Raw genomic sequence first — 19,863 nt, 5'->3', positions numbered from 1 at the left:
CTCTCGCTACTGCCATCAAGAATGAGTTCAATGGTTCTCAAACGTTAATGTTATCTTTAACAAGAAGTTTGTGAAAGAATCTAAGTTCGGTCAGTATGTCAGACCATTAGCTATTGTCATTGACCGCAAACGTTATACTTCACAAGAGTTAGCAGTAGTTTTGAAACAAAAGGGTTTCTTCGTGAATGTCAAAGATACTCATTATACTGTTATAAAGAACTCCAACATTGACTTCTTCAGTATTGCTATGAATCTTTCCGAACAGAAAGAATATAAGAAGGGTGAAACATCTGTGAAATATTATCCTTCATCTCTGAAGACAATAACGAACAAAGATGTTATACAAAAGTTCTTACCAAAGGTTGAAGAAGCTTCTATTGACATTGACGAAGGAAGTGAAATGGTTGAAGAAATTGACCCTGAAGCTATTTAACCAAAAATATATTTTTGGTGAAGAGGTGAGATTTCACCTGTTTTTTCACCTCATTCTCTCTTCGTTAATGTTGTCGTGACTTCTTCGTTAATGTTGTCGTGACTTCATTCTTCCTCTTTGAAGTTATCGAAATATTCTGTTATTTTTTCCTTCAGTAATGGTAAGTCTTCTTTGAAGGTAAGTATTGTGCAACCTTTGATGTCATAGTGTGTTTGAGGAAGAGTATTTTTGACAATTTCTTTTATTTGCTCATTCGGTGTCATTGAAATCGGTAAGTTTTCACGATAGAACCAGTTTCTGTCAGATTTATATATTTTAGCAAGGTCGTAAAAGCTTTTGTTGTTTCTTCTGACTAAATGCAACATAACCATATCTCTGTCTTCTTCATTCTCCAACTCTTCAGTATAAATCATATACTTATAGTTCTTTTCCTTTCCTTTTGGTACTGAACGCGGTATTCTTTTCTGTATGCTTTTGTCTTTGGATTCAATGACTTCATCTTTTGCTTGAAGTTTCTTTTCCATCTCTCCACGTTCTTGTCTGTGAAGTTCGTCAAGAAGTTTGTAAATATTCCAAGCATAACGTGGTGAAGCCCACATTGCAACTGCATTTACTAAAAGTCTATGAACATAATATCCTCTCAAACCGTTTGGCAATTTTTCACGGTTTTCATAGAGTTTTGGCGACTGGGATTTTTTACCTACTCGCTGTTCTTCACTGTTTTCAGAAAAAAGTACGTCTCGCTGTGCTTCACTTAATAGTTCTATGGTGCTTTGGTTCCTAAACCAGTCTTTAGGAAGCTTAGTATCTGGAGCAAAACAAGCCGTCAAAATACTTTGCATTTGGTACATGTCGTCTTTGACAGAACGAATGAGTCTCAATTGTTTGTTATACTGTATGTATTCGTATTCTTCATTTATGACTTCATGAACGATAGCAGTTGTTGTGTTCTCTAATGTTGACATATCTGTCTTTACATACAGGATAAAAAAATAAATAAAATAAAAACTAACTTTATTTTTTTTGAGATAAACACTATTTCTTCACAACATTAAATTTTATCCTGTATGAAATGACTTTAAAAAGATTATTGACTGACTTCGAATACTATCTCATTGACGCACTGACAGACCCTCAAAACTGTGTTGAAAGTTCTTTAAGCTTTAAGATTGAAGGTACGACGCATTTTGTCTTCACTTACGTATTGAAAGAATATGACCGTTATCATAACGAAGTGAATCAAACACTAATAAAATTTGTAGATAAAAAATTGGTTAACAATGAATATTTTAAACGTGAAGACCCAAACACTGCTGGAGATGATGAAGAATACAGACAAGTTATTGAAAAAAATAACGCAAGATTAGATGCAATAGAAAAGAAGTTTAATGAATGTCTTACAAACACGTATGAATATCTTATGCAGTGGGAAGCCAGATGGAAATAAATTTACGTCAAATATGCAATTTATAAAATCTTATGTCGACAGGCTACGTAGCACAGTGGTCTAAGGTGGTGTTATGGAGGGGTCAGGGTCTGTGGTTCGAACCGCGACAGCGCCGTATTTTCTTATTTTCTTTATTTGTCTTGTTTGTCGTGAATAAAAAGTGTCATAAAAGTGCTCTATCTTCCACGGGAATAAATAAAAAATTTACTTTATTTCTTCTTTATTTCTTTGTTCCCGTGGAAGAAGGGTTTTTGCCGTTTTTTCTCAGCCGAAATCAACGATTTTTTCATTTTTGGAATCCTTAGCAAATGAGGAATCTTTTCTCTCGTGGAAGCTTTGACCAAAAATATAATTTAGGTGAAGAGGTGAGATTTCACCTCTTTTTTCACCTAATTTTTCACCCTCATGACTTTGTCATAACTTCTTCGTAAATGCTTTGTCATAACTTCTTCGTAAATGCTTTGTCATAACTTCTTCGTAAATGCTTTGTCATAACTTCTTCGTAAATGCCTTGTCAAGATTTCATCGTAAATGCTTTGTCATGACTTCTTCGTAAATGAGTGTAAATGACCAAAAATATAATTTAGGTGAAGAGGTGAGATTTCACCTCTTTTTTCACCTAATTTTTCACCTCTTTTTTTCACAAGCGTTTTACATGAATTGTACGATGTATATTTGAAATCCTAAACAGTTTTGTAGCTTCTATTTCTTCGCTGAGGATATCAAAAGTTTTAACAATGCCGAAAGTCTCTTTATATTTCTTCTTGACGTCAGATAGAAGGAAATCTTCTACTGTTGGATAGTTTTTGTTCAGAAATGCTAACATGTCCATTTTATCTTCTGCTGGCTTTTCTGCTTCTTTCTTTAAGTCTGCATAGTCGTTTCGCATTCTTTCTATCTCTTTGACGGAGTAGTTATATTTCCTTATTGCTGCTTTACATTTTGAACATTGTGGGTTCATTTTTGCATTATACATTGAAATTTGACCTGCTAGAACAACTAAAGCGTCAATTGCTCTCTTCATCTCAAACATAGCGGGTCTTAGTTGTTCGTTCCATACTTTGCCTCTTCTATCTTTATCTCTTATTTCCCAAACACATTCAGCAACTAACGAAACAAAGTTGTCGTAGGTCTTAAATTCTTCAGATTTATATATGTCAGAAACATTCTTATATACCATATCGCAATCTTTGTCCATAACTTTATGGTTGCAATGAAAACCAAGGAATTCATAATTTACTTTACGTATGAACTTCTTTATTTCTACTGAGTCAGTTGCTTTGACTTCAATTTCGTCGAATTCAGGAATAGTTAGTTTTTGATGCTGAATTTCAGGTAGTTTAGGTAAATGGTCGATGAGGTCCTCCATTTCATAAAGATACTGTTCATTTGTTTCATCTTTCGCACTACAGTCTAAATTACTTGTTAAAAGTTCCTGCTTAATTTTTTGTATTTCTGTTTCGAAAGTAAATGAAGAAGGAATGAAGCTTTCCATCTCTACTAACATAGATGTTGGATTCATGACTAACGAGTTTGGTGAAGTTGTTGTGGACAGAGTCCCGCCGTTCGCGGCTTGAATTGTTGTTGTGCCGATTGTTGAAATCATATCTTTTATACAAAATAAAAAATAAATAAAAATAAAACTAACTTTATTTTTTCTATCTTAAGGAAATTCACGAAAATTCAAGAGGTGAAAAAACAGGTGAGAAAACAGGTGAAATCTCACCTCTTCACCTATAATATATTTTTGTCTGATTTACATCCAACGAAAAAGTTTAGAAGAATTTTCTTATTCTTTCTGGCATGTTTTTATCTTTCCAGTACTCCCGCTCTAATGGTCCCAGATGAGTTGGTTTAGATTCTCTCAAGTTCTTAGATGGTATAACATCTTCAACGCCTCCTTCATATCTTACTTTATAAGTGTCATCGTTTATGTTGTAGTCAAGTATTTCAATAACCACTCCTCGCTTTGCTTCGTCAATGGTTTCAGCAAGTTTGCCATTACTACTTTCGACTAATTTATGACGAGGGTAAAATGCTATGGAGTCGTCAGCAGCTTTTATAAGATATCCATTACCTTGCGTAGAGTCTACGATATAATAATTTCGACTTAACCTTAAACGTTTCTTTGTCAACGGTTTGTCGTCAAGAACTACACGAACTTTTGTTCCAGGAATGAGAGTAAATTGTGTTGAATTTCTGATATTTTGTGTTTGACTTCGTTTCTTTTGTATATACTTTTCTTCTTGTTGTTGTGTCATTGAATTTGGTGTATGTCCTGTTGTAGAATGTGTTGAGGAATTGTAAACTTCGATGAAATGTTTCATTGTTTCTTCGGTAAAGTCTCGCTCTTGATTTAAATCTCTGAGAGTCCTTATGAAGCGGTTAATGATACCGAGTATGTTATGGTTATGGTCTTCAGTAGTGTAGTGAGTTATGTTATGCTTAATGAGAAATTCTGTGATTTCGTTGCTGAGGTATGCACCGTCTTGGTCTGATGTTAAAATACTTGGGCTATGTTCTGCTACAAACTTTTGTAAAACTCTTAACACTTCATGAGTTCCTTTATTTCTCATTATATACGCAAAAGCTTTGCGAGTGTTAACATTAATGAAGATGAGGAATGGTTTATGTCCTCCTTTTCTGCTTTGAATGAGAGTGTCAAATTGGTATGCGTCAGGAGTGTTGGAGTAAATTGGTAAAAAGTAGTCGTAAGGATTTATTTTTGTTTGATGTACAACATTTTTGTCAAAGAACCTTTTCACTTCAGCTCTGTTAGTAAATCCCGAACTCTTTGCAGCTTCATTGAATTTCTTAAAAGACCTCCATGGATGTTGTTCGAATACTTCTTTCAAGCTCATTTATGTAAAGTTAAAGATTTTAACCAACTCGTATCCAAGCGTGCATTGTTATATAAGGAGGCATATAATCTTTTCCATTACCTGCTGGGTCTGTAATACCAGCTACAACATGTGTATGATTTCCTGCAGTTCCACAGAAAATACCTGTGCTAACATCTTTGGGTCATCTGAGATATCATATCTATTCATTCCCTGTCTATTCGAACCCGCTGCAAGAATTTATATAACCTCTTTTTGTTATTGAATGTGAATGGTTTCCTTCCACAGATGTTCTTCCACTGAACCTATGCATATGTGAAGGAAGGTTTTCAATACCTATTTTCTTTGAACCTCCCATCTTCATTGACTGCGTATTAGTGTAGAATGGAAAACTGTCAACTATTTCATACCATCTACCACCAAATAAAGTGTTTGGATTTATTGGATTCATAGACGTATAAACAGCTCCTATAGGATATATTAAATCATATATGCTCATAACTCTATAAACATATTCTAAAGAACTTATGTCATTAAATACCATTTGGAATGTATCTCCCGGATGAAATGTTGCATTTGTTCCACTTTTATAATGTAATGTTAGTTCAATAGAATTATCCAAGAAAAATTCAAAAGTATCTGGTTGAAGACCTCTAACAAATTCAAATGGAGTTGCTGGTTCACCATTTATAATTTCTGTTGTAAATGTCATTGTATCTGGTTTCGAAAATTTCTTTGTTAGTTCTGTATCCACATAAGTTTTGTCGGCTTTCTTATCTAACATTGCTGGTAGTTCATATGCTTCAAAGTTTCTGGCATGACTTTCAATGTTCCTGCAACTGTTATCTAAACTGTTAAGAGTATCTTTTACGCTTGTACTCGGATTCTCTAAAGGTGCACTTGAACCCAAATCATAGTTCAATATTATGTCGTCTGCTCTAACAGTAGTGAAGGATTTATGTGTATGATTTTTGTCGGCTTTACTGTCTAAAGAAGTTTGAAGTTCATTTATATCGGAGATATTGTGTTTATGAGATTTCAAAACTTTGTTCGTTGCGTCAAGTTCTGTTTTGTCAGCTTTACTTTTAATAGCATCTTCAAAAGTTATTTTTGACTTAACTCTCAAAGTAAATCTTGGTTCAACTAATACACCGTTAACAAAGAAGTATGAAGCATAAATTTCAGCGTTATAACCAAATGATTGTGGTGCTATACCTGTGTCATACTGTACAGTACAGTGTATGTCATAACCTTTAGCACGAATGAATTTATATCTTCTTTCATTAACATTTTTCGTATTCACTTTTTCACCCTGTGTTAAATATCCATGATAGTCCGTTATAATCTGTTCATCAGAACTTATATAATGAACATGGTTTTTGTCTGCTTTATTGTCTAAAGAAGTTTGAAGTTCATTTATATCGGAGATATTGTGTTTATGAGATTTCAAAACTTTGTTCGTTGCGTCAAGTTCATTTTTGTCCGCTTTACTATTTAATGTAGCTTGAAGTTCATTTATATCGGAGATATTGTGTTTATGTTCTTTATCTGCTTTTTCGGCTAATTTCTCTTCTATCTCATTTATTTCAAGTTCATGCCTACCACCACCTCCCGAAGAAGTATTTTTCTTCAGCTCTTGAAGAACGTCCACTTCGCCATCTTTGGTGTCAATAATGAGACTTTGAGTTAAAACCTTTCCTGTCTTAATGGATGTTTGTAAAACTTCTTCTTCACCGTGTTCGGGGTCATGGTCGTCGTCATATCTTGTGAAATCAGAGATGTTGTCATACATTAAGCATATCTGTCTCAAAAGTTCTGCTATTTGGAATTGGAACGAAAGATATACAGAACTTTCATCATCTCCTAAAGTCAAGTCTGCTTTCTTAAGTATTTCTTGAATGTATGCAATGAGAACAGAGTACCTTGGAAAATATTCGAACAATATTTCATTAGCTGTTGGTTTTGGTGGTTCTTCTGGAGTTTCTGTTGTTTCAGTTCCTTCTGGAGTTTCTGTTGGAGTTTCTGCATCTCTTGACTTCAATGCTCTTGCTCTCAAAGACCTAAATGTTAGAGCACCGGGTTTTACAAAGGACTTTATAAATGCTTTAATAGTTCCTGGTAAGTTATTGTTAGCATTAAGTAAGTTCCTTATGCTTCCATCATGTACGTCCATAGCACTATGTAAAAAATCTATACTTTTCTTGTAGTCAGCAATAGACTGACTGTGATTTTTTAAAGATTTGTCAATACCTTTAAGCCAATCTTCATGCATGTCTGATACTGAGCCAAGAATATCATTTGCTTCCTTTAGTGTATTTTGTGCTTTTCGTAAAGTATCCAATCCCGTACGTGCATTGTTTGCTATACGTCTTACAGTATCTATTTGACTCCTTGTTTCTTGCATCCAACCAGATAAAGTTTTAATAGTATCCGAACCATTTGAAATGAAGTTCAAAGCATTTTTAACATCATCTAAAGCTTCTTCACCAAGTACTGCCCATATCTTTCCGATTTGGTATTGAAGAACTCCATATGAAGCAGCTGTTAAACCAGTATTTATAAGGTCCCATATCCATGATTTAGCAGTTTTTCCATCCTTTCCATCCTTTCCATCCAAACCGTTTTCGCCTTGAGGTCCTTGTATTCCTTAGGTCCTTGTATTCCTTGAGGTCCTTGTATTCCTTGTGGTCCGGTGTCACCCTTCTCTCCTTTCAGTTCATCTTTATGTTCGTTATAATATTCTAATGTCATAAGGTGTACATCATTACTGCTACCAGCAACTCCTAATATTTGTTTCTCATTCATGACTAAATTCTTTAGGCATTTAATGTTGTCGTCAAATCGAAAGCTCTTTAACAATTCAATGAGAACATTCAGTACTTTCACTAATGAGGCATCTACTGTAGAATTTATATATTGCACCGTTCCATCATTTATGATAGGAACTTTACTTATTGTAATGAATGGGTCATAAGTGTTAAAAGTATCGAAATCAATGACTTTTTTAGTTTTTCCATCGTCAATGACTAAATCATTGCCTTCAATGGTTAAAGTTGAGTTTTCGTTTACTAGTTCATGTGCTCTTCTTGCTTCATTTGTTTCATACGCATATGCAGCAATAGTCATATTTTAATGAGAATAAAATGTTGTTCTATTTGCAAAGTACTGACCCAAACGAATACGGAACAGTAAAGCTACAAACAAACTTAGGTCTTCAGAATGAAGCGCTTGCTTTCAGAGTTGTTGACTTCAATACTATCGCAACTTTTGTCATAACAGATGAAACAGATTTCATGGAGTTTGAAATAGATGGAAAGAAGCATGAAATAAGATTTCACAATAATGTAGAATATAAGATGGAAACATTAGCTGGAGTGTTAAATGCGCTCATAAATACTACAATAAACAAGGAGAACGAAGAAAACTTAATGAATGTTAAACTTATTGCAGGAGTTTTGAAGTTCAGTTATGCGAAGGAGTTTAAGATAACACGAATGAGTCATAGAGTTCAATTGCTTCTGGGAGCATACCATATGACATTTCCTTTGAAAAGTTTGACAAAACGATTGAGATGAAATCTGTTCCATACGTATGTTATGGCAATTGTTTATACATTGAGTCAAAAATAGCTAATGTCACAGGTATTTCAGGAGTTAATAGTAAAGGTTCAGTAGAATATAAGTCTTTCTGTTATGAAGTAAATTCAATGTTCATTCCAAACGTTCCTGTCATAGCAACTCATTTAGGTAAATGGGTTCGCATTAGTCCTCATAATTTGAAAGACATGCAATTCAGACTAGTTGACTTTCAAGGAGAGCCTGTAGAACTGAAGGCACCAGTGCGAATGACTGTTGAAGTAGACTTTTTAGAAAATATTAAATGCAACAGCTTACAAGAGAACTCAGAGCTAAAAATATAAAGTATGAATGTTATGTATTAGGTCATGAACTTTGGTTGTTGCTGTTTGATGAAACAAATGAGTTAGTTATGTCAGTCAAGAGAACAGAAAAAGGCGTCAAAGGCGCCGAGCGCAAAGCGCTATATTGTGTTAGTGAGAACTGCACCAAGTCAATAAGATTAGGTTTGCATTATGAAGATGAGTTCGATACTGTTGAAGAAGTTTTGGATAGATATTACAAATTGCTAACTTGAAATTTTTTTGACTAACGGCGCAAAGCGCCAAGATGGGCTCAAAGAGCCCTCCTGACTGCTTTAATTTACTAAAACATATTTCAAACATAATTTATATTCTGTTGAAAGTTTTGTATACTCGTTCGAATATTTATACTTAAACTCAACTCCTGGAGTACCTGGTATTTCAATGATGCGGATGTTACCTATTTTCATGAATGGTGGCGTTTGACCACAGCATTCGATTTCAGGGTCGAGATAGTCAATGACACATTGTTTCCCTGTTATTCGTGATATAACATTTTCAAGGTCCTCCTTTGTTAGAATTATTTGGTTCTTGCTTATAAGATTTGTCAAAAGCTTCTTATCGTCTTTGAGTAAGATAGTTTGATATAACTGAAGAAGGTAATGGTCTACGTTATCTGAAGGATTTGTTTGAACATTTGTGTAAGGGTTGTCGTTGGCTTCTCTTGAAAGAATTTGGTCCAGTGGTGGATACTCTAACTTAACATCTGATGTAGCGTTAGCGTTTGAAGCTGAGTTTAAATTCACGGCGCCATGCGCCAAGATGGGCTCTTTGAGCCCTCCCGACTTAAGTTCTGGTTCTTTTTCTTTCAAACACTCCGAACTATAGTTCTTTATGACAATATTGTTTGTCGTTCGTGAGTCAACATTTGATGTTGGTTCAATTGGAACATTAACGGCACCAGCTAAGATGGATTTGCTTCTCATTTCATATAGAATAAAAACCTTTTATATGTATGAAATGAACAATATACTCGACAAGGGTTTGAATGTAAAGCTAACGAATGAAAATATTGTTGAATTCACTGAGACAGGTGCTGTGTATAAAGATGTAGAACTACTGAACAAAAGAGCTAAGGGAAGAAGCAGGAACATGAACAAAGGGTGGAAGCCTATAAAAATTTATGTCAATGATGGCTCAGGAGGTTCAAACATAAAGTATGCAGAAAGTTATAGAGTTTATGCGCTAAAAGGTGAAAAGCCTTCATTTAAGAACAGCTATTCTAACGCATATCCTCAAAAGTTAACGGATGGGGAAGTGGATGATATGAATGACAGCAAAAATATTAACAGAAATGGCGACAGAGATGCATGGAATTTGTTTACCATCAGTCAATTGAAGGTTAAACTTTAAAACAATGTTGGTCGTTCCCATGGAATATTTTTGACTTTAATGGTATTAGTCATGATATGAATCTCAAGGTATGAACGAGGAGAGATGAGAGACTTATATGCTTCCCAAATTTCTTCAAAAGGTAATGTTATACCTGACTGTTTCCAAATGAGTTCAATATCATAGCGTGAGAAACCTTGAAAGATAACGAAGTCAGTTATGAGACGTTTTATGTTTAAAGCTAAAAACCTCCATGTTTGCATAAGTATTGCTACAGTTAAGTGGTAATGTCTGACTTTAGTAATGATGTTAGCTAATGGTGAGTCAGGCTTTGACACTAAACCTTTTCCGGCGAAGTCGTCGCAAACGAGCAGAGTGTTTGAAGGATACTTTTTGAAGGGGTATTTTGAAAGTTTTGACAGAATGTAGTTTGTAAGTCGTTTCATATCGTAAACTCCTGAGTATTGACGTAAGTGGTGTTTGTCAATAATTCTTTCCATCTCTTCTGAAGTCTTTTGCATTCCTGACTGTATAAATTCAACGATGGCATAATATTTCCTCTTACGTCGAATGTAACGTTGAAGAAATTCAATGAGTTCGCTATCTGGAACTTTAACGACAGAGGCTTGAACTTTTGACATAAATGTTTTCGCTGTTGAGTCCATAGAGTCTGAAGTTGCTGATATAATGATTTGGTCATAATATGAATCTTGACCTAAACGCTCTGTTATGAGTATATGACGAATGAGGTTAAATGTCTTACCTGACCCCATCTTTCCACAATAGAAATAAACACCATTTGAACAGAACTCATAGTCCTTACTGAAAGGAAGAATAAGAGAAGAGTTAAGTTTGTCTGTAGTTTCATTCATGTCTTCATCTACGTCATGTATTAAATGCTTCATTTTATCTCCATTAAAAATGCAAGTCAGAAATATTCAGAACATAGCACCGAGTCTAACTGACAAGAGTATAAAGATATACTATGAACACGTTATGATGAAACCAACCAAAATTCAAGAAAGTCAGTATACTTATGAATATCCAAGACACTGGGTAGAGTATGTAGGAGGTGAGAAAGCTATTGAAATAAGACAAGTTAGAAGTATTCCAGCAGGAAGGACAATATTATTGAAGAACTTTAATGTTTTGAGATATAATGATGAGACAAAGAAGCAAGATAGTTTTCCTATTGCTGTGTATGTGAACCTAGACACAGGAGATGACATGAAAGTTTTTAACACAAAGCTTCAAACGGTAGTGAGAGAACAACTGACTGCGGAAGGACACCCATTACCTTCAGAAGTTACCATAGCGTATAATTTTGAAACAAATGCAATAGATTTTAAAGTCGTCTCTGCAAAGAAGTCAGGTTTTACATTTAATGAAGCAGATGTATATTCGAATGAAAACTTCAAAGCTATTGCATGGTTAGATAATGACGATTGCTTTAAGAAAATATTTAAATTCAGTGACTCAACGATGTCAATAGATGACCTTCGTGGAATGTTACCATCGACGTTTACAGTAGAAGGTTCAGCAGGATTGCTTACAAGATTGTCAATTGGTGGTATTTGGTCTCGTGAGAACATTGTTATAAAATCCAGTATAAGTGAATTTGCTGAAGAATCTATATTATGTCTTTCAAACTATATGTATTCGCCGCCGAAGCATTATAGTATAACAAACTTTGTCAGTAAGTTTAATATAAGACTTGTTGAACCTTCTTCAATGAAAGATGTTGTGCTACCCAAAGACGGAAAGGATGGACTCATTATTGAGATGATTTTAATAGCATATTAAATGAGCTTGTTTTTAAAGGTCATTCATGATGAAATAACTGTTGTAGAAGATGTTAGCAATTGTTCAGACATTTTGAAGCGTATAGATGAGATAAGAAAGAAGTTTATGAATGAGAATGTTTATGTTTCATTGACTTTCTCCAGTAAAGAGAACTTTTATGAGATAATATTGAAGAGAGATGATTTTAATATGGTGTAAATGGTAGCTTGGGCAGCTTTAGGCGCAATGGGAACAAAAGCATTAGCATTTGGAGCAAAAGCACTTGGGGCTTATGACGCAGTAAATAAAATGAGTGGAGGAAGAGTTTCGAAGACATTAGATGCAAATAAAGGAAAGATTGGAGGCTGGGTTGCAAAGAAGTTAAGATTAAATAAAATAGGGCTCATAAATAAAGCATCCAATTTGGTTGCGACTGAGTCAGAAAATGCTTTAGGAAAGGACGATGAGTTTGCAAAACATGCAAAAGACTTTAATGACCAGATGAAAGGTGAAACAATGCATTTAAATAGAGTCGATGGAACTAAAGAAAATGTTTCTTCTCCACCAGTAGTTCTTCCGTATGGTCCCTATGGAATGTATGGAAACCCTTACGAAAGACCATTTGACCCATTGACTGGTGGAAGTAACTGGTATCATTACGGACGAAGAAGAAAGACAGTTAAGCTGGAGACAGACGTGAAGAAAGCAACTAAAAAGAAACCAAGGAAGAGAGTTATAAAGCAATGAATTCAACATGGTTAGAAAAGAGGTTAGAAAACGTGTTAGATCTAACATTCTAACATAAACATTATTTTTGTGCTATGTTTTCATACGTGTGAGGTGGTGATATCATTTATTTTAAGTTTATTTTTATTTTACTGAAAATTTTTATTTTATTTTTAAGTTTATTTTTATATAAATGACGAAAACTATTGAGATAACAAACTACAACGGTCATGAGTTCAAGAATTTGTTCTTCGTTCCTCGTGAAAATACATTCTATCAGATACGAGGGAGAAAGGGTAAAGTTAGTTTGAGCGTTTATGAAGGAATGAAGAATGGAAAGTTTATACAAGCATACGATACAAACGGTAAACGTGTTTCATTAGCTTTGTCAAAACTTACTAACATTTATTTTGACAGTGACTTTGACTCTGACGATTGGAGCGACAGCAGCGATACTGAAGAATATGAACTATTGTGTGAAGCACAGCAATGGGAAGAGTTGCAATACTTTTGTAAGTGAGAACGTTTATTTTTACAGTAGTAAGGTGAAGTGGTTGGCGGCTTTATAAATATTTAAGGTTAAGTTGGTGTTTGTGTTTGTGTTGTAAAATATACGTTACTGGTTTTGTAAAGTGTCAAAACAGCTAAGTGGTGTATGGAGGCGCGCAGTGCCTCAGTACACGACTTACCCATACTAACTTTTGTTATGCCAATGTACTTCTCTTCATTTATGTTCACAATCCAGTCTGTTGGAAACTTAAACGTTACTCTGTTCCCCTTTATTTTGACGTCAGGGTTTTCACTACTGAACGCAACAGATAAAGGTATTTGTCTATACATTTAGTTCCGATAAAAATAACACATTTACTCTTTCTTTGCTTCAGCTTCTTTAGCTTTTTGTTCTTCCTTTGCTTTTGCTTCTTCTCTAGCTTTCTTCGCCAGCAAACGTGGGTTCTTCTGTCTTCCAGCAGCTAATGCAGCAAGTTGTTTTTCACTAAGTTTTCTCTTTGGTCTCTCTGGCTTTTGTTCTTGTTTTTGTTCCTTCAGTTCGGATAAAATTTGCTCACGAATTTCTTTCTTCAATGCTTCAACATCTATGACCCTTGGGTCTTGTCCGTAGGGCTTGTCTGAGTCATTTGACTGCAGATAAAAAACAAAATTAAAACTTTAACCGATGTAAAATGAGCTTGTCAAAATCAGAGCGAGAGTCTATTATATTAAATGACGCAAGAGGAATACAACATCCTTTCTATTACGTAAGTCAGAGTAAAGATGGTACAATATACGTAAGAAAAAGAAAGGTTCCATTAGCGAATGCAGAAAGCGACAACATTAAGGTGCATGGCACCGAGGGCGAAGCCCATGTTAAGCCTTCTATTCAAACTGAAAAGTCAATAGAACCAGAAGAAAAGAAGCCAGATGTACTTTCAATAACGAACCAAGAGCTTATTGCAAAGTTCGTGAATTTCATTGAAAAACAAACCGAGTCAAAGAATCCTGACCGCCAGTGAAAGAAGTTGAGACAAAAGAGAATGTACAGTTCATTGAAAATGTCAAGAAACAACTTCCACCACGAATGCCAAGAAGAAGAGTGAGAATAATGAAGTAAATAGATATTTTTATCCGAATCAAAGACATGCAGAACGAACAGTTAAACAAATTTACTCCAGCAGAGCATATTCATCAGATTCGCTCATATTTCGATATCATAGACAATGCAGTTCAAATTGGGGACACTAATAGAAAATATTCTGACGCAAAGATTCCATCACAACCTGGAACTGCTAAAGATAACACATGGGTAACATTCAATCTCTCACCTCCTGGTGAAAATATGTTGGACCTTTACAATACATTCATTACGTATAAAATGGAAGGTCAATTTATTGTAGATAAAGAAATTGGTTCAGGTTCCAATAAAATAAACCCACCAGGATTTTGGATTGGCTTCGATGACGCTTTCTATGCAGTTGCTGGATATCAAATCCTTGCAAATGGTCGTATCGTATATTCTCAAGACAACGCAAGAGAAGAAGCATATATAACTTCAAACTCACAAACTACCGAACAAATAAAGAAAGTAGATGTTTTCTCAAAGACTCGACATGAAGATGTATGGAGTCATTCGGGAACATGCAGAACAGGACAAATTGTTAGTGGTCCAATTACAGCAGGAAAATCATTTGATTTTAAGCTTCGTTTAAGAATTCCTGTTAGAAGATTCCTTCCATTAGAAGCTATTCGATTTATTCCAGCTTTTGCAGGAAACATTCAGCTTAAAGTAAAGTTCAGTAGCGACGCCTTACAATGCACATCTATATCTGTAAATGATATCATTGCTTTCAATTCAACTCTTAAAGTTGCATTTGCTTCAGATTCAAATCCACCGACAAATAAATTTGTTCCATGGAATGAACCATTCACTATGATAACGAAGTCAGTAGAAGCTAGTGGAACAGTTACTATTACAACTGTAACCCAGCAACTATTTCGAACAAAGATGGATTTTAATGAATGTTTCATTCATCCAAAGTCATTCTCTTTAGACCCTAACATTTATACAGAACTTGTAGAACATTATACAAACGAGGCTTTATGTTTTCCTGTTAAAGTTATGGATTGGATTCCTATGGACGGTTCATTCTCAAAGAATACAGATAGTTCAAGTGCAACATTTACAGCAGCTTATACGCCTATTAATGTTAAAAGTATTTGGGCACTATTTAGAAAGAAAGACAACTATTATGTTAATTTTGAGAACCCTAAGTTTAAATATCTTCAGCTTTCCATGGGAGCTTATGGAAATATGCCTGCAGAACCTGAAAAATCATATGGACCTGTATTTTATGAAATGGTTGCGAACGCTTGCAATACAAACAATGATATGATAGGATTTAATGAAGATGTTATGAGGTCATTGGTGGATGATGGTAGTGTGGAACATAAATGGGATAGCTATGACAACACACATTTCTTATGTGGTTTTCCAACAGAAGTGGACTTTTGCTTCCAGCAAGGTCAAACATCTACTGCTCCAATAACATACAAATTGTCTGTTAAAGGACCTATTGAACTAGCAACTGAAAATGTACCAAAGCCACTTATTGGATTTATGAGGGATTGTTGCTTTGCCATTCAGGTGCGTGCTAATGGAATCCCCATAATAAGATTAGATGACTATAACTTAGCTACGGACGACAGTGAGGAATAAAGGATGAACGTTTATTTTTAAAGCTTATAAATGAGTTCTTCATCAAGCTCTCGTGAACCTTCACCATCTGTGAAACAAACTTTACCAAACGATTATGGAGCACCTATTGAATATTTCTTACGAGCTGCACAATGGCAAAGAGCAGTCTCACCAAGGTTAGGTGTTCCACCAGCTCCTGTCAAAAATAGCATTTGGTCAAGTCCTTATATAAGATATGGTCTCCACTAGGTTTGCTAGCTACAGCAGGAGCAGTTATGATGTTGAAAAGAAATAAAGCAAATGTTGTAAATAATACTGAAGTAGCTGAAGTTAAACAAACTCCAACACCTTCGCCAAAACCAACGCCTTCACAAGCAAAACCTTCAATGACTCCTGAACCTATGGAAGTACAAACTCCTGTTCAAAAGTCAACTCCTAAACCGACTCCAACATTTAAACCAGAACCTACTCCTCAAATAAATCGTAAAACTCCTGCGTTTCCTTACTGAAAAAATAACGTTATTTTTATTTAATATTAAAATTTTTATTTGATTGAAATGACAAATAAAGTCACTGAAGCAATGAAACAAAAGTTTTTGGTAGAATACATTAAATCAGGAACTATTCCAGAAGGTTTTTACATTCATACTATGAAGGATGGTAGAGTTCAGTTTAGAAAGATAAAGCAACCATTAGATAGAGAAGGTATATTAAGGAAGATTAAACTTCATGAGGACAACATTGCTGAACTTAAGAAGAAGTTAGAAGAGTTGGAGAAAGGAAGAGAGTTATAAAGCAATGAATTCAACAGGGTGAAAAACCGGGTGAAAAAAGAGGTGAGATTTCACCACTTCACCTAAATTTATTTTTGTGCTATGTTTTCATACGTGTGAGGGTGGTGATATCATTAATTTTTAAGTTTATTTTTATATAAATGACAGAACAAAATAAAGCATATCTACTCAACAGGAATGAGACCCTTACTGACTATGTATTCGTTTAATGCTTGATGAAAACAATGGTACATATTATCGTATGGGTATACACAACGTCTGTTTCCATCGTCGTCGTATATGTAGAGCTCAAATCCAGTCCAACCTTCTTTTGTACAATATGTAGCTTTATTTAAGTATGCATTTATGTAGATAAGGCAATTTTCTTCATCGCTCCAGAAATAATTTTTGTTCTTTGTTGAAATAGTTTTCGTTCCTCTGCGACCATAAGGAATGTATGCAATGAACTTTGCGTCATAAGGGATTGTAATATATTCAGGGTTTCTTTCATCGTCAATGGGTCTGTCTTTGTTAAAATGCATGTTTCTCAGTTTTACTTGAGTTTTGAATAGTTCACGGAAACGTTCTGGGAAAGAGTCATAGTAAATGTAGTCAGACATGTCTTTGTAATGAAATAAAAAATTAAATAAAAAATAAAAATAAGGTTATTTTTATTTAGTGAGGACGGTAGTGAATTCGTTAGTGAAGTCGTTAGTGATGTCGTTAGTGAAGTCGTTTATGTGTCAGACGGTTTTGTAAATATTTAAGGTTAAGTTGGTGTTGTGGTTGTGTTGTAAAATATACGTTACCGGTTTCGTAAAGTGTCAAAACCGCTAAGTGGTGTACGGAGGCGCGCAGTGCCACAGTACGCGACTTAGTCTTACTAACTACTGGTGCTTCAAAACCTTGAAATGTGATTCCGAGATGTTGTTTGTTCCATCTCCTTCATTTCTATAGCGAAGCATCCACCTGTCAAGATGATGGCGCCACTGTCGGTCAAAGTATTCACGGGCAGCAGGTTCCTCATTTAAAATTTCTTCTAAATTGTTGTAAACTTCATCAGGATCAATTTCTTCCTCTTCAGAACCAAAGACCAATAACTTCATTAAGTTATAGAAAGTTTCGAAGTTGGAACGATCTTGAAACTTTTCAGCCTTTCTCATGACAGCGCGCAACACATGAATGCCACACCAAATGATCTGGCATAAGGGGATGGCTGTTTCAACAGCATTTGTGATTTGAGGTGCGCAGTCCATTGAAAAATAAGATGGTTCGCGATTGATGGAGCCAAAATATGCTGTGAGACAAACTTGTATATTTTCACTTGTGTCGGGCCAAACGAAAAAATACAAAAACGGAAAAACAATTGATTCCGCGAATTTGCCAGTGACGCCATAAAATGGTATGCGAGAGCGCAAGAGCTTATAAGTGGAATCAATGTGATAAGTTTGTATTTGATGTGAAAAAGCATTTGCTTCGAATGGGTCGTAATAGAAAATCATACGATCTGGCTCGTGAATAAACTCGATGAGATCATCTGGAGAATGACTCTTAACCATGTCGACAAAAATTGCAAGAGATGTAACATCATCCGCTGAGAAACGGGTATTGATTGCATGAAGGCGTTTAGAAAACTTTTTTAAAGCATCTGTAGATTGTTGAAACATTTCCGGAATGATCCCACTATCAAATGGGATATTAAGATCTTTGAAACACCTTAATTGTGCGTAAACACGGTCTTGATTTGATTCAAAATATCTTGTTAAATAAGATCTATAAAAATATGATGTAATTTGTTGTGATTTGTTTGGAAAAGGGGCAGAATGATTGTGGGTGTTAATACATTTTCGTATGTGGTACTTGTCATCGGGAAGTGTATCAACAAGGAAGCGACATGGACAATTCGGCCACTTACAATTAAATTGGATTTGATTTCTTTCTTTCCTAGTTTTATATGAATAACTACAACCTGCTTGGATTTCTTGTTGCACTCCATACTTAAGCAACTCGATATATGTGAGTTCGTGATCTTGGATCTGCATTAAAATGAAATGATTTGAAAGAATAAAGAATTTTGAATATATTGGTCTTATTTTGATAAGCTTGGTCGTGTTTTGAATAGCTTGGCCATCTAATTCAATTATGATCTTTGAAAATTAGGTGAAATAAAACTAAACATAAATGTAAAACTAGGGATATGAAATTTTGGTTGTACACCACTTGTATGTGCCGGATACCATTGTGTCAAATTTTTTCTGAAATTAACTTTAAAAGTACTAAGTAAGATCATGAGATATAGCAATATATGTTTAAACCAACTTATATTTTGGTTGTACACCACTTGTATGTGCCGGATACCATTGTGTCAAATTTTTTCTGAAATTAACTTTAAAAGTACTAAGTAAGATCATGAGATATAGCAATATATGTTTAAACCAACTTATATTTTGGTTGTACACCACTTGTATGTGCCGGATACCATTGTGTCAAATTTTTTCTGAAATTAACTTTAAAAGTACTAAGTAAGATCATGAGATATAGCAATATATGTTTAAACCAACTTATATTTTGGTTGTACACCACTTGTATGTGCCGGATACCATTGTGTCAAATTTTTTCTGAAATTAACTTTAAAAGTACTAAGTAAGATCATGAGATATAGCAATATATGTTTAAACCAACTTATATTTTGGTTGTACACCACTTGTATGTGCCGGATACCATTGTGTCAAATTTTTTCTGAAATTAACTTTAAAAGTACTAAGTAAGATCATGAGATATAGCAATATATGTTTAAACCAACTTATATTTTGGTTGTACACCACTTGTATGTGCCGGATACCATTGTGTCAAATTTTTTCTGAAATTAACTTTAAAAGTACTAAGTAAGATCATGAGATATAGCAATATATGTTTAAACCAACTTATATTTTGGTTGTACACCACTTGTATGTGCCGGATACCATGTGTGTCAAATTTTTTCTGAAATTAACTTTAAAAGTACTAAGTAAGATCATGAGATATAGCAATATATGTTTAAACCAACTTATATTTTGGTTGTACACCACTTGTATGTGCCGGATACCATTGTGTCAAATTTTTTTCTGAAATTAACTTTAAAAGTACTAAGTAAGATCATGAGATATAGCAATATATGTTTAAACCAACTTATATTTTGGTTGTACACCACTTGTATGTGCCGGATACCATTGTGTCAAATTTTTTCTGAAATTAACTTTAAAAGTACTAAATAAGATCATTTATTTTTGCATAATATAATGCCAATATGGTTTCTTTTGATTTTATTTCATTTATAAGCAAATCAGATTTACCCAAAAACTCCACTCCATAAGCGTTCATTTGCTAAATTAAAAAGTGACAATGGGCTAGTCTGTCCCTTTCT

At 34.6% G+C, this 19,863-nt stretch overlaps 14 protein-coding genes and 1 pseudogene across 15 annotated transcripts, besides 6 other annotated features; 6 read left to right on the top strand and 9 right to left on the bottom strand.

Moving 5' to 3' along the window:
* Positions 1-13,197: part of a mobile genetic element that runs on past the window's edge.
* On the bottom strand, positions 538-1,284 carry TVAGG3_0075930 (KilA, N-terminal/APSES-type HTH, DNA-binding family; the record flags this gene model as incomplete). The annotated part of the gene is made up of 1 exon (XM_051221875.1): positions 538-1,284. The coding sequence occupies one exon, from the start codon at positions 1,282-1,284 to the stop codon at positions 538-540; it is 747 nt and encodes a 248-aa protein (XP_051106861.1).
* On the bottom strand, positions 2,521-3,249 carry TVAGG3_0075920 (organellar and viral DNA polymerase type B; the record flags this gene model as incomplete). The annotated part of the gene is made up of 1 exon (XM_051221874.1): positions 2,521-3,249. One exon carries the CDS (start codon positions 3,247-3,249, stop codon positions 2,521-2,523), a length of 729 nt encoding a protein of 242 aa, XP_051106860.1.
* On the bottom strand, positions 3,656-4,741 carry TVAGG3_0075910 (integrase core domain containing protein family; the record flags this gene model as incomplete). Its single annotated transcript, XM_051221873.1, has 1 exon — positions 3,656-4,741. The coding sequence occupies one exon, from the start codon at positions 4,739-4,741 to the stop codon at positions 3,656-3,658; it is 1,086 nt and encodes a 361-aa protein (XP_051106859.1).
* TVAGG3_0075900 (keratin-associated protein family) lies at positions 5,176-6,893 on the bottom strand (the record flags this gene model as incomplete). The annotated part of the gene is made up of 1 exon (XM_051221872.1): positions 5,176-6,893. A coding segment is annotated over one exon (1,718 nt), but the record flags the coding sequence as incomplete, so codon positions are not given.
* TVAGG3_0075890 (organellar and viral DNA polymerase type B) lies at positions 7,300-7,846 on the bottom strand (the record flags this gene model as incomplete). The annotated part of the gene is made up of 1 exon (XM_051221871.1): positions 7,300-7,846. A coding segment is annotated over one exon (547 nt), but the record flags the coding sequence as incomplete, so codon positions are not given.
* On the bottom strand, positions 10,007-10,510 carry TVAGG3_0075880 (protein of unknown function, DUF4106 family; the record flags this gene model as incomplete). Its single annotated transcript, XM_051221870.1, has 1 exon — positions 10,007-10,510. The coding sequence occupies one exon, from the start codon at positions 10,508-10,510 to the stop codon at positions 10,007-10,009; it is 504 nt and encodes a 167-aa protein (XP_051106856.1).
* TVAGG3_0075870 (uncharacterized protein) lies at positions 10,986-11,792 on the top strand (the record flags this gene model as incomplete). Its single annotated transcript, XM_051221869.1, has 1 exon — positions 10,986-11,792. One exon carries the CDS (start codon positions 10,986-10,988, stop codon positions 11,790-11,792), a length of 807 nt encoding a protein of 268 aa, XP_051106855.1.
* On the top strand, positions 11,991-12,518 carry TVAGG3_0075860 (protein of unknown function, DUF4107 family; the record flags this gene model as incomplete). The annotated part of the gene is made up of 1 exon (XM_051221868.1): positions 11,991-12,518. The coding sequence occupies one exon, from the start codon at positions 11,991-11,993 to the stop codon at positions 12,516-12,518; it is 528 nt and encodes a 175-aa protein (XP_051106854.1).
* TVAGG3_0075850 (uncharacterized protein) lies at positions 12,691-13,017 on the top strand (the record flags this gene model as incomplete). The annotated part of the gene is made up of 1 exon (XM_051221867.1): positions 12,691-13,017. One exon carries the CDS (start codon positions 12,691-12,693, stop codon positions 13,015-13,017), a length of 327 nt encoding a protein of 108 aa, XP_051106853.1.
* Positions 13,018-13,197: a terminal%2Cinverted (terminal inverted repeat of Maverick-1A transposon ID:TVAGG3_0075840).
* Positions 13,198-17,193: a mobile genetic element.
* TVAGG3_0075830 lies at positions 13,362-13,633 on the bottom strand (annotated as a pseudogene). Its single transcript has one exon. A coding segment is annotated over exon 1 (272 nt).
* Positions 15,112-15,708, top strand: TVAGG3_0075820 (uncharacterized protein; the record flags this gene model as incomplete). Its single annotated transcript, XM_051221866.1, has 1 exon — positions 15,112-15,708. The coding sequence occupies one exon, from the start codon at positions 15,112-15,114 to the stop codon at positions 15,706-15,708; it is 597 nt and encodes a 198-aa protein (XP_051106852.1).
* On the top strand, positions 15,933-16,196 carry TVAGG3_0075810 (uncharacterized protein; the record flags this gene model as incomplete). The annotated part of the gene is made up of 1 exon (XM_051221865.1): positions 15,933-16,196. A coding segment is annotated over one exon (264 nt), but the record flags the coding sequence as incomplete, so codon positions are not given.
* TVAGG3_0075800 (uncharacterized protein) lies at positions 16,245-16,481 on the top strand (the record flags this gene model as incomplete). The annotated part of the gene is made up of 1 exon (XM_051221864.1): positions 16,245-16,481. One exon carries the CDS (start codon positions 16,245-16,247, stop codon positions 16,479-16,481), a length of 237 nt encoding a protein of 78 aa, XP_051106850.1.
* On the bottom strand, positions 16,646-17,002 carry TVAGG3_0075790 (uncharacterized protein; the record flags this gene model as incomplete). The annotated part of the gene is made up of 1 exon (XM_051221863.1): positions 16,646-17,002. The coding sequence occupies one exon, from the start codon at positions 17,000-17,002 to the stop codon at positions 16,646-16,648; it is 357 nt and encodes a 118-aa protein (XP_051106849.1).
* Positions 17,003-17,193: a terminal%2Cinverted (terminal inverted repeat of Maverick-2 transposon ID:TVAGG3_0075780).
* Positions 17,194-17,345: 152 nt separating this feature from the next.
* Positions 17,346-19,863: part of a mobile genetic element that runs on past the window's edge.
* On the bottom strand, positions 17,348-18,127 carry TVAGG3_0075770 (MULE transposase domain-containing protein; the record flags this gene model as incomplete). The annotated part of the gene is made up of 1 exon (XM_051221862.1): positions 17,348-18,127. One exon carries the CDS (start codon positions 18,125-18,127, stop codon positions 17,348-17,350), a length of 780 nt encoding a protein of 259 aa, XP_051106848.1.
* Positions 19,827-19,863: part of a terminal%2Cinverted (terminal inverted repeat of MuDR-5_TvMULE4 transposon ID:TVAGG3_0075760) that runs on past the window's edge.

This window comes from Trichomonas vaginalis, chromosome IV, assembly GCF_026262505.1.
Source record: "Trichomonas vaginalis G3 chromosome IV, whole genome shotgun sequence".
Classification (NCBI taxonomy): Eukaryota; Parabasalia; order Trichomonadida; family Trichomonadidae; genus Trichomonas; species Trichomonas vaginalis.
Note: the sequence above shows the minus strand (reverse complement) of the source record. Positions and strands in the feature narration are given on the sequence as shown.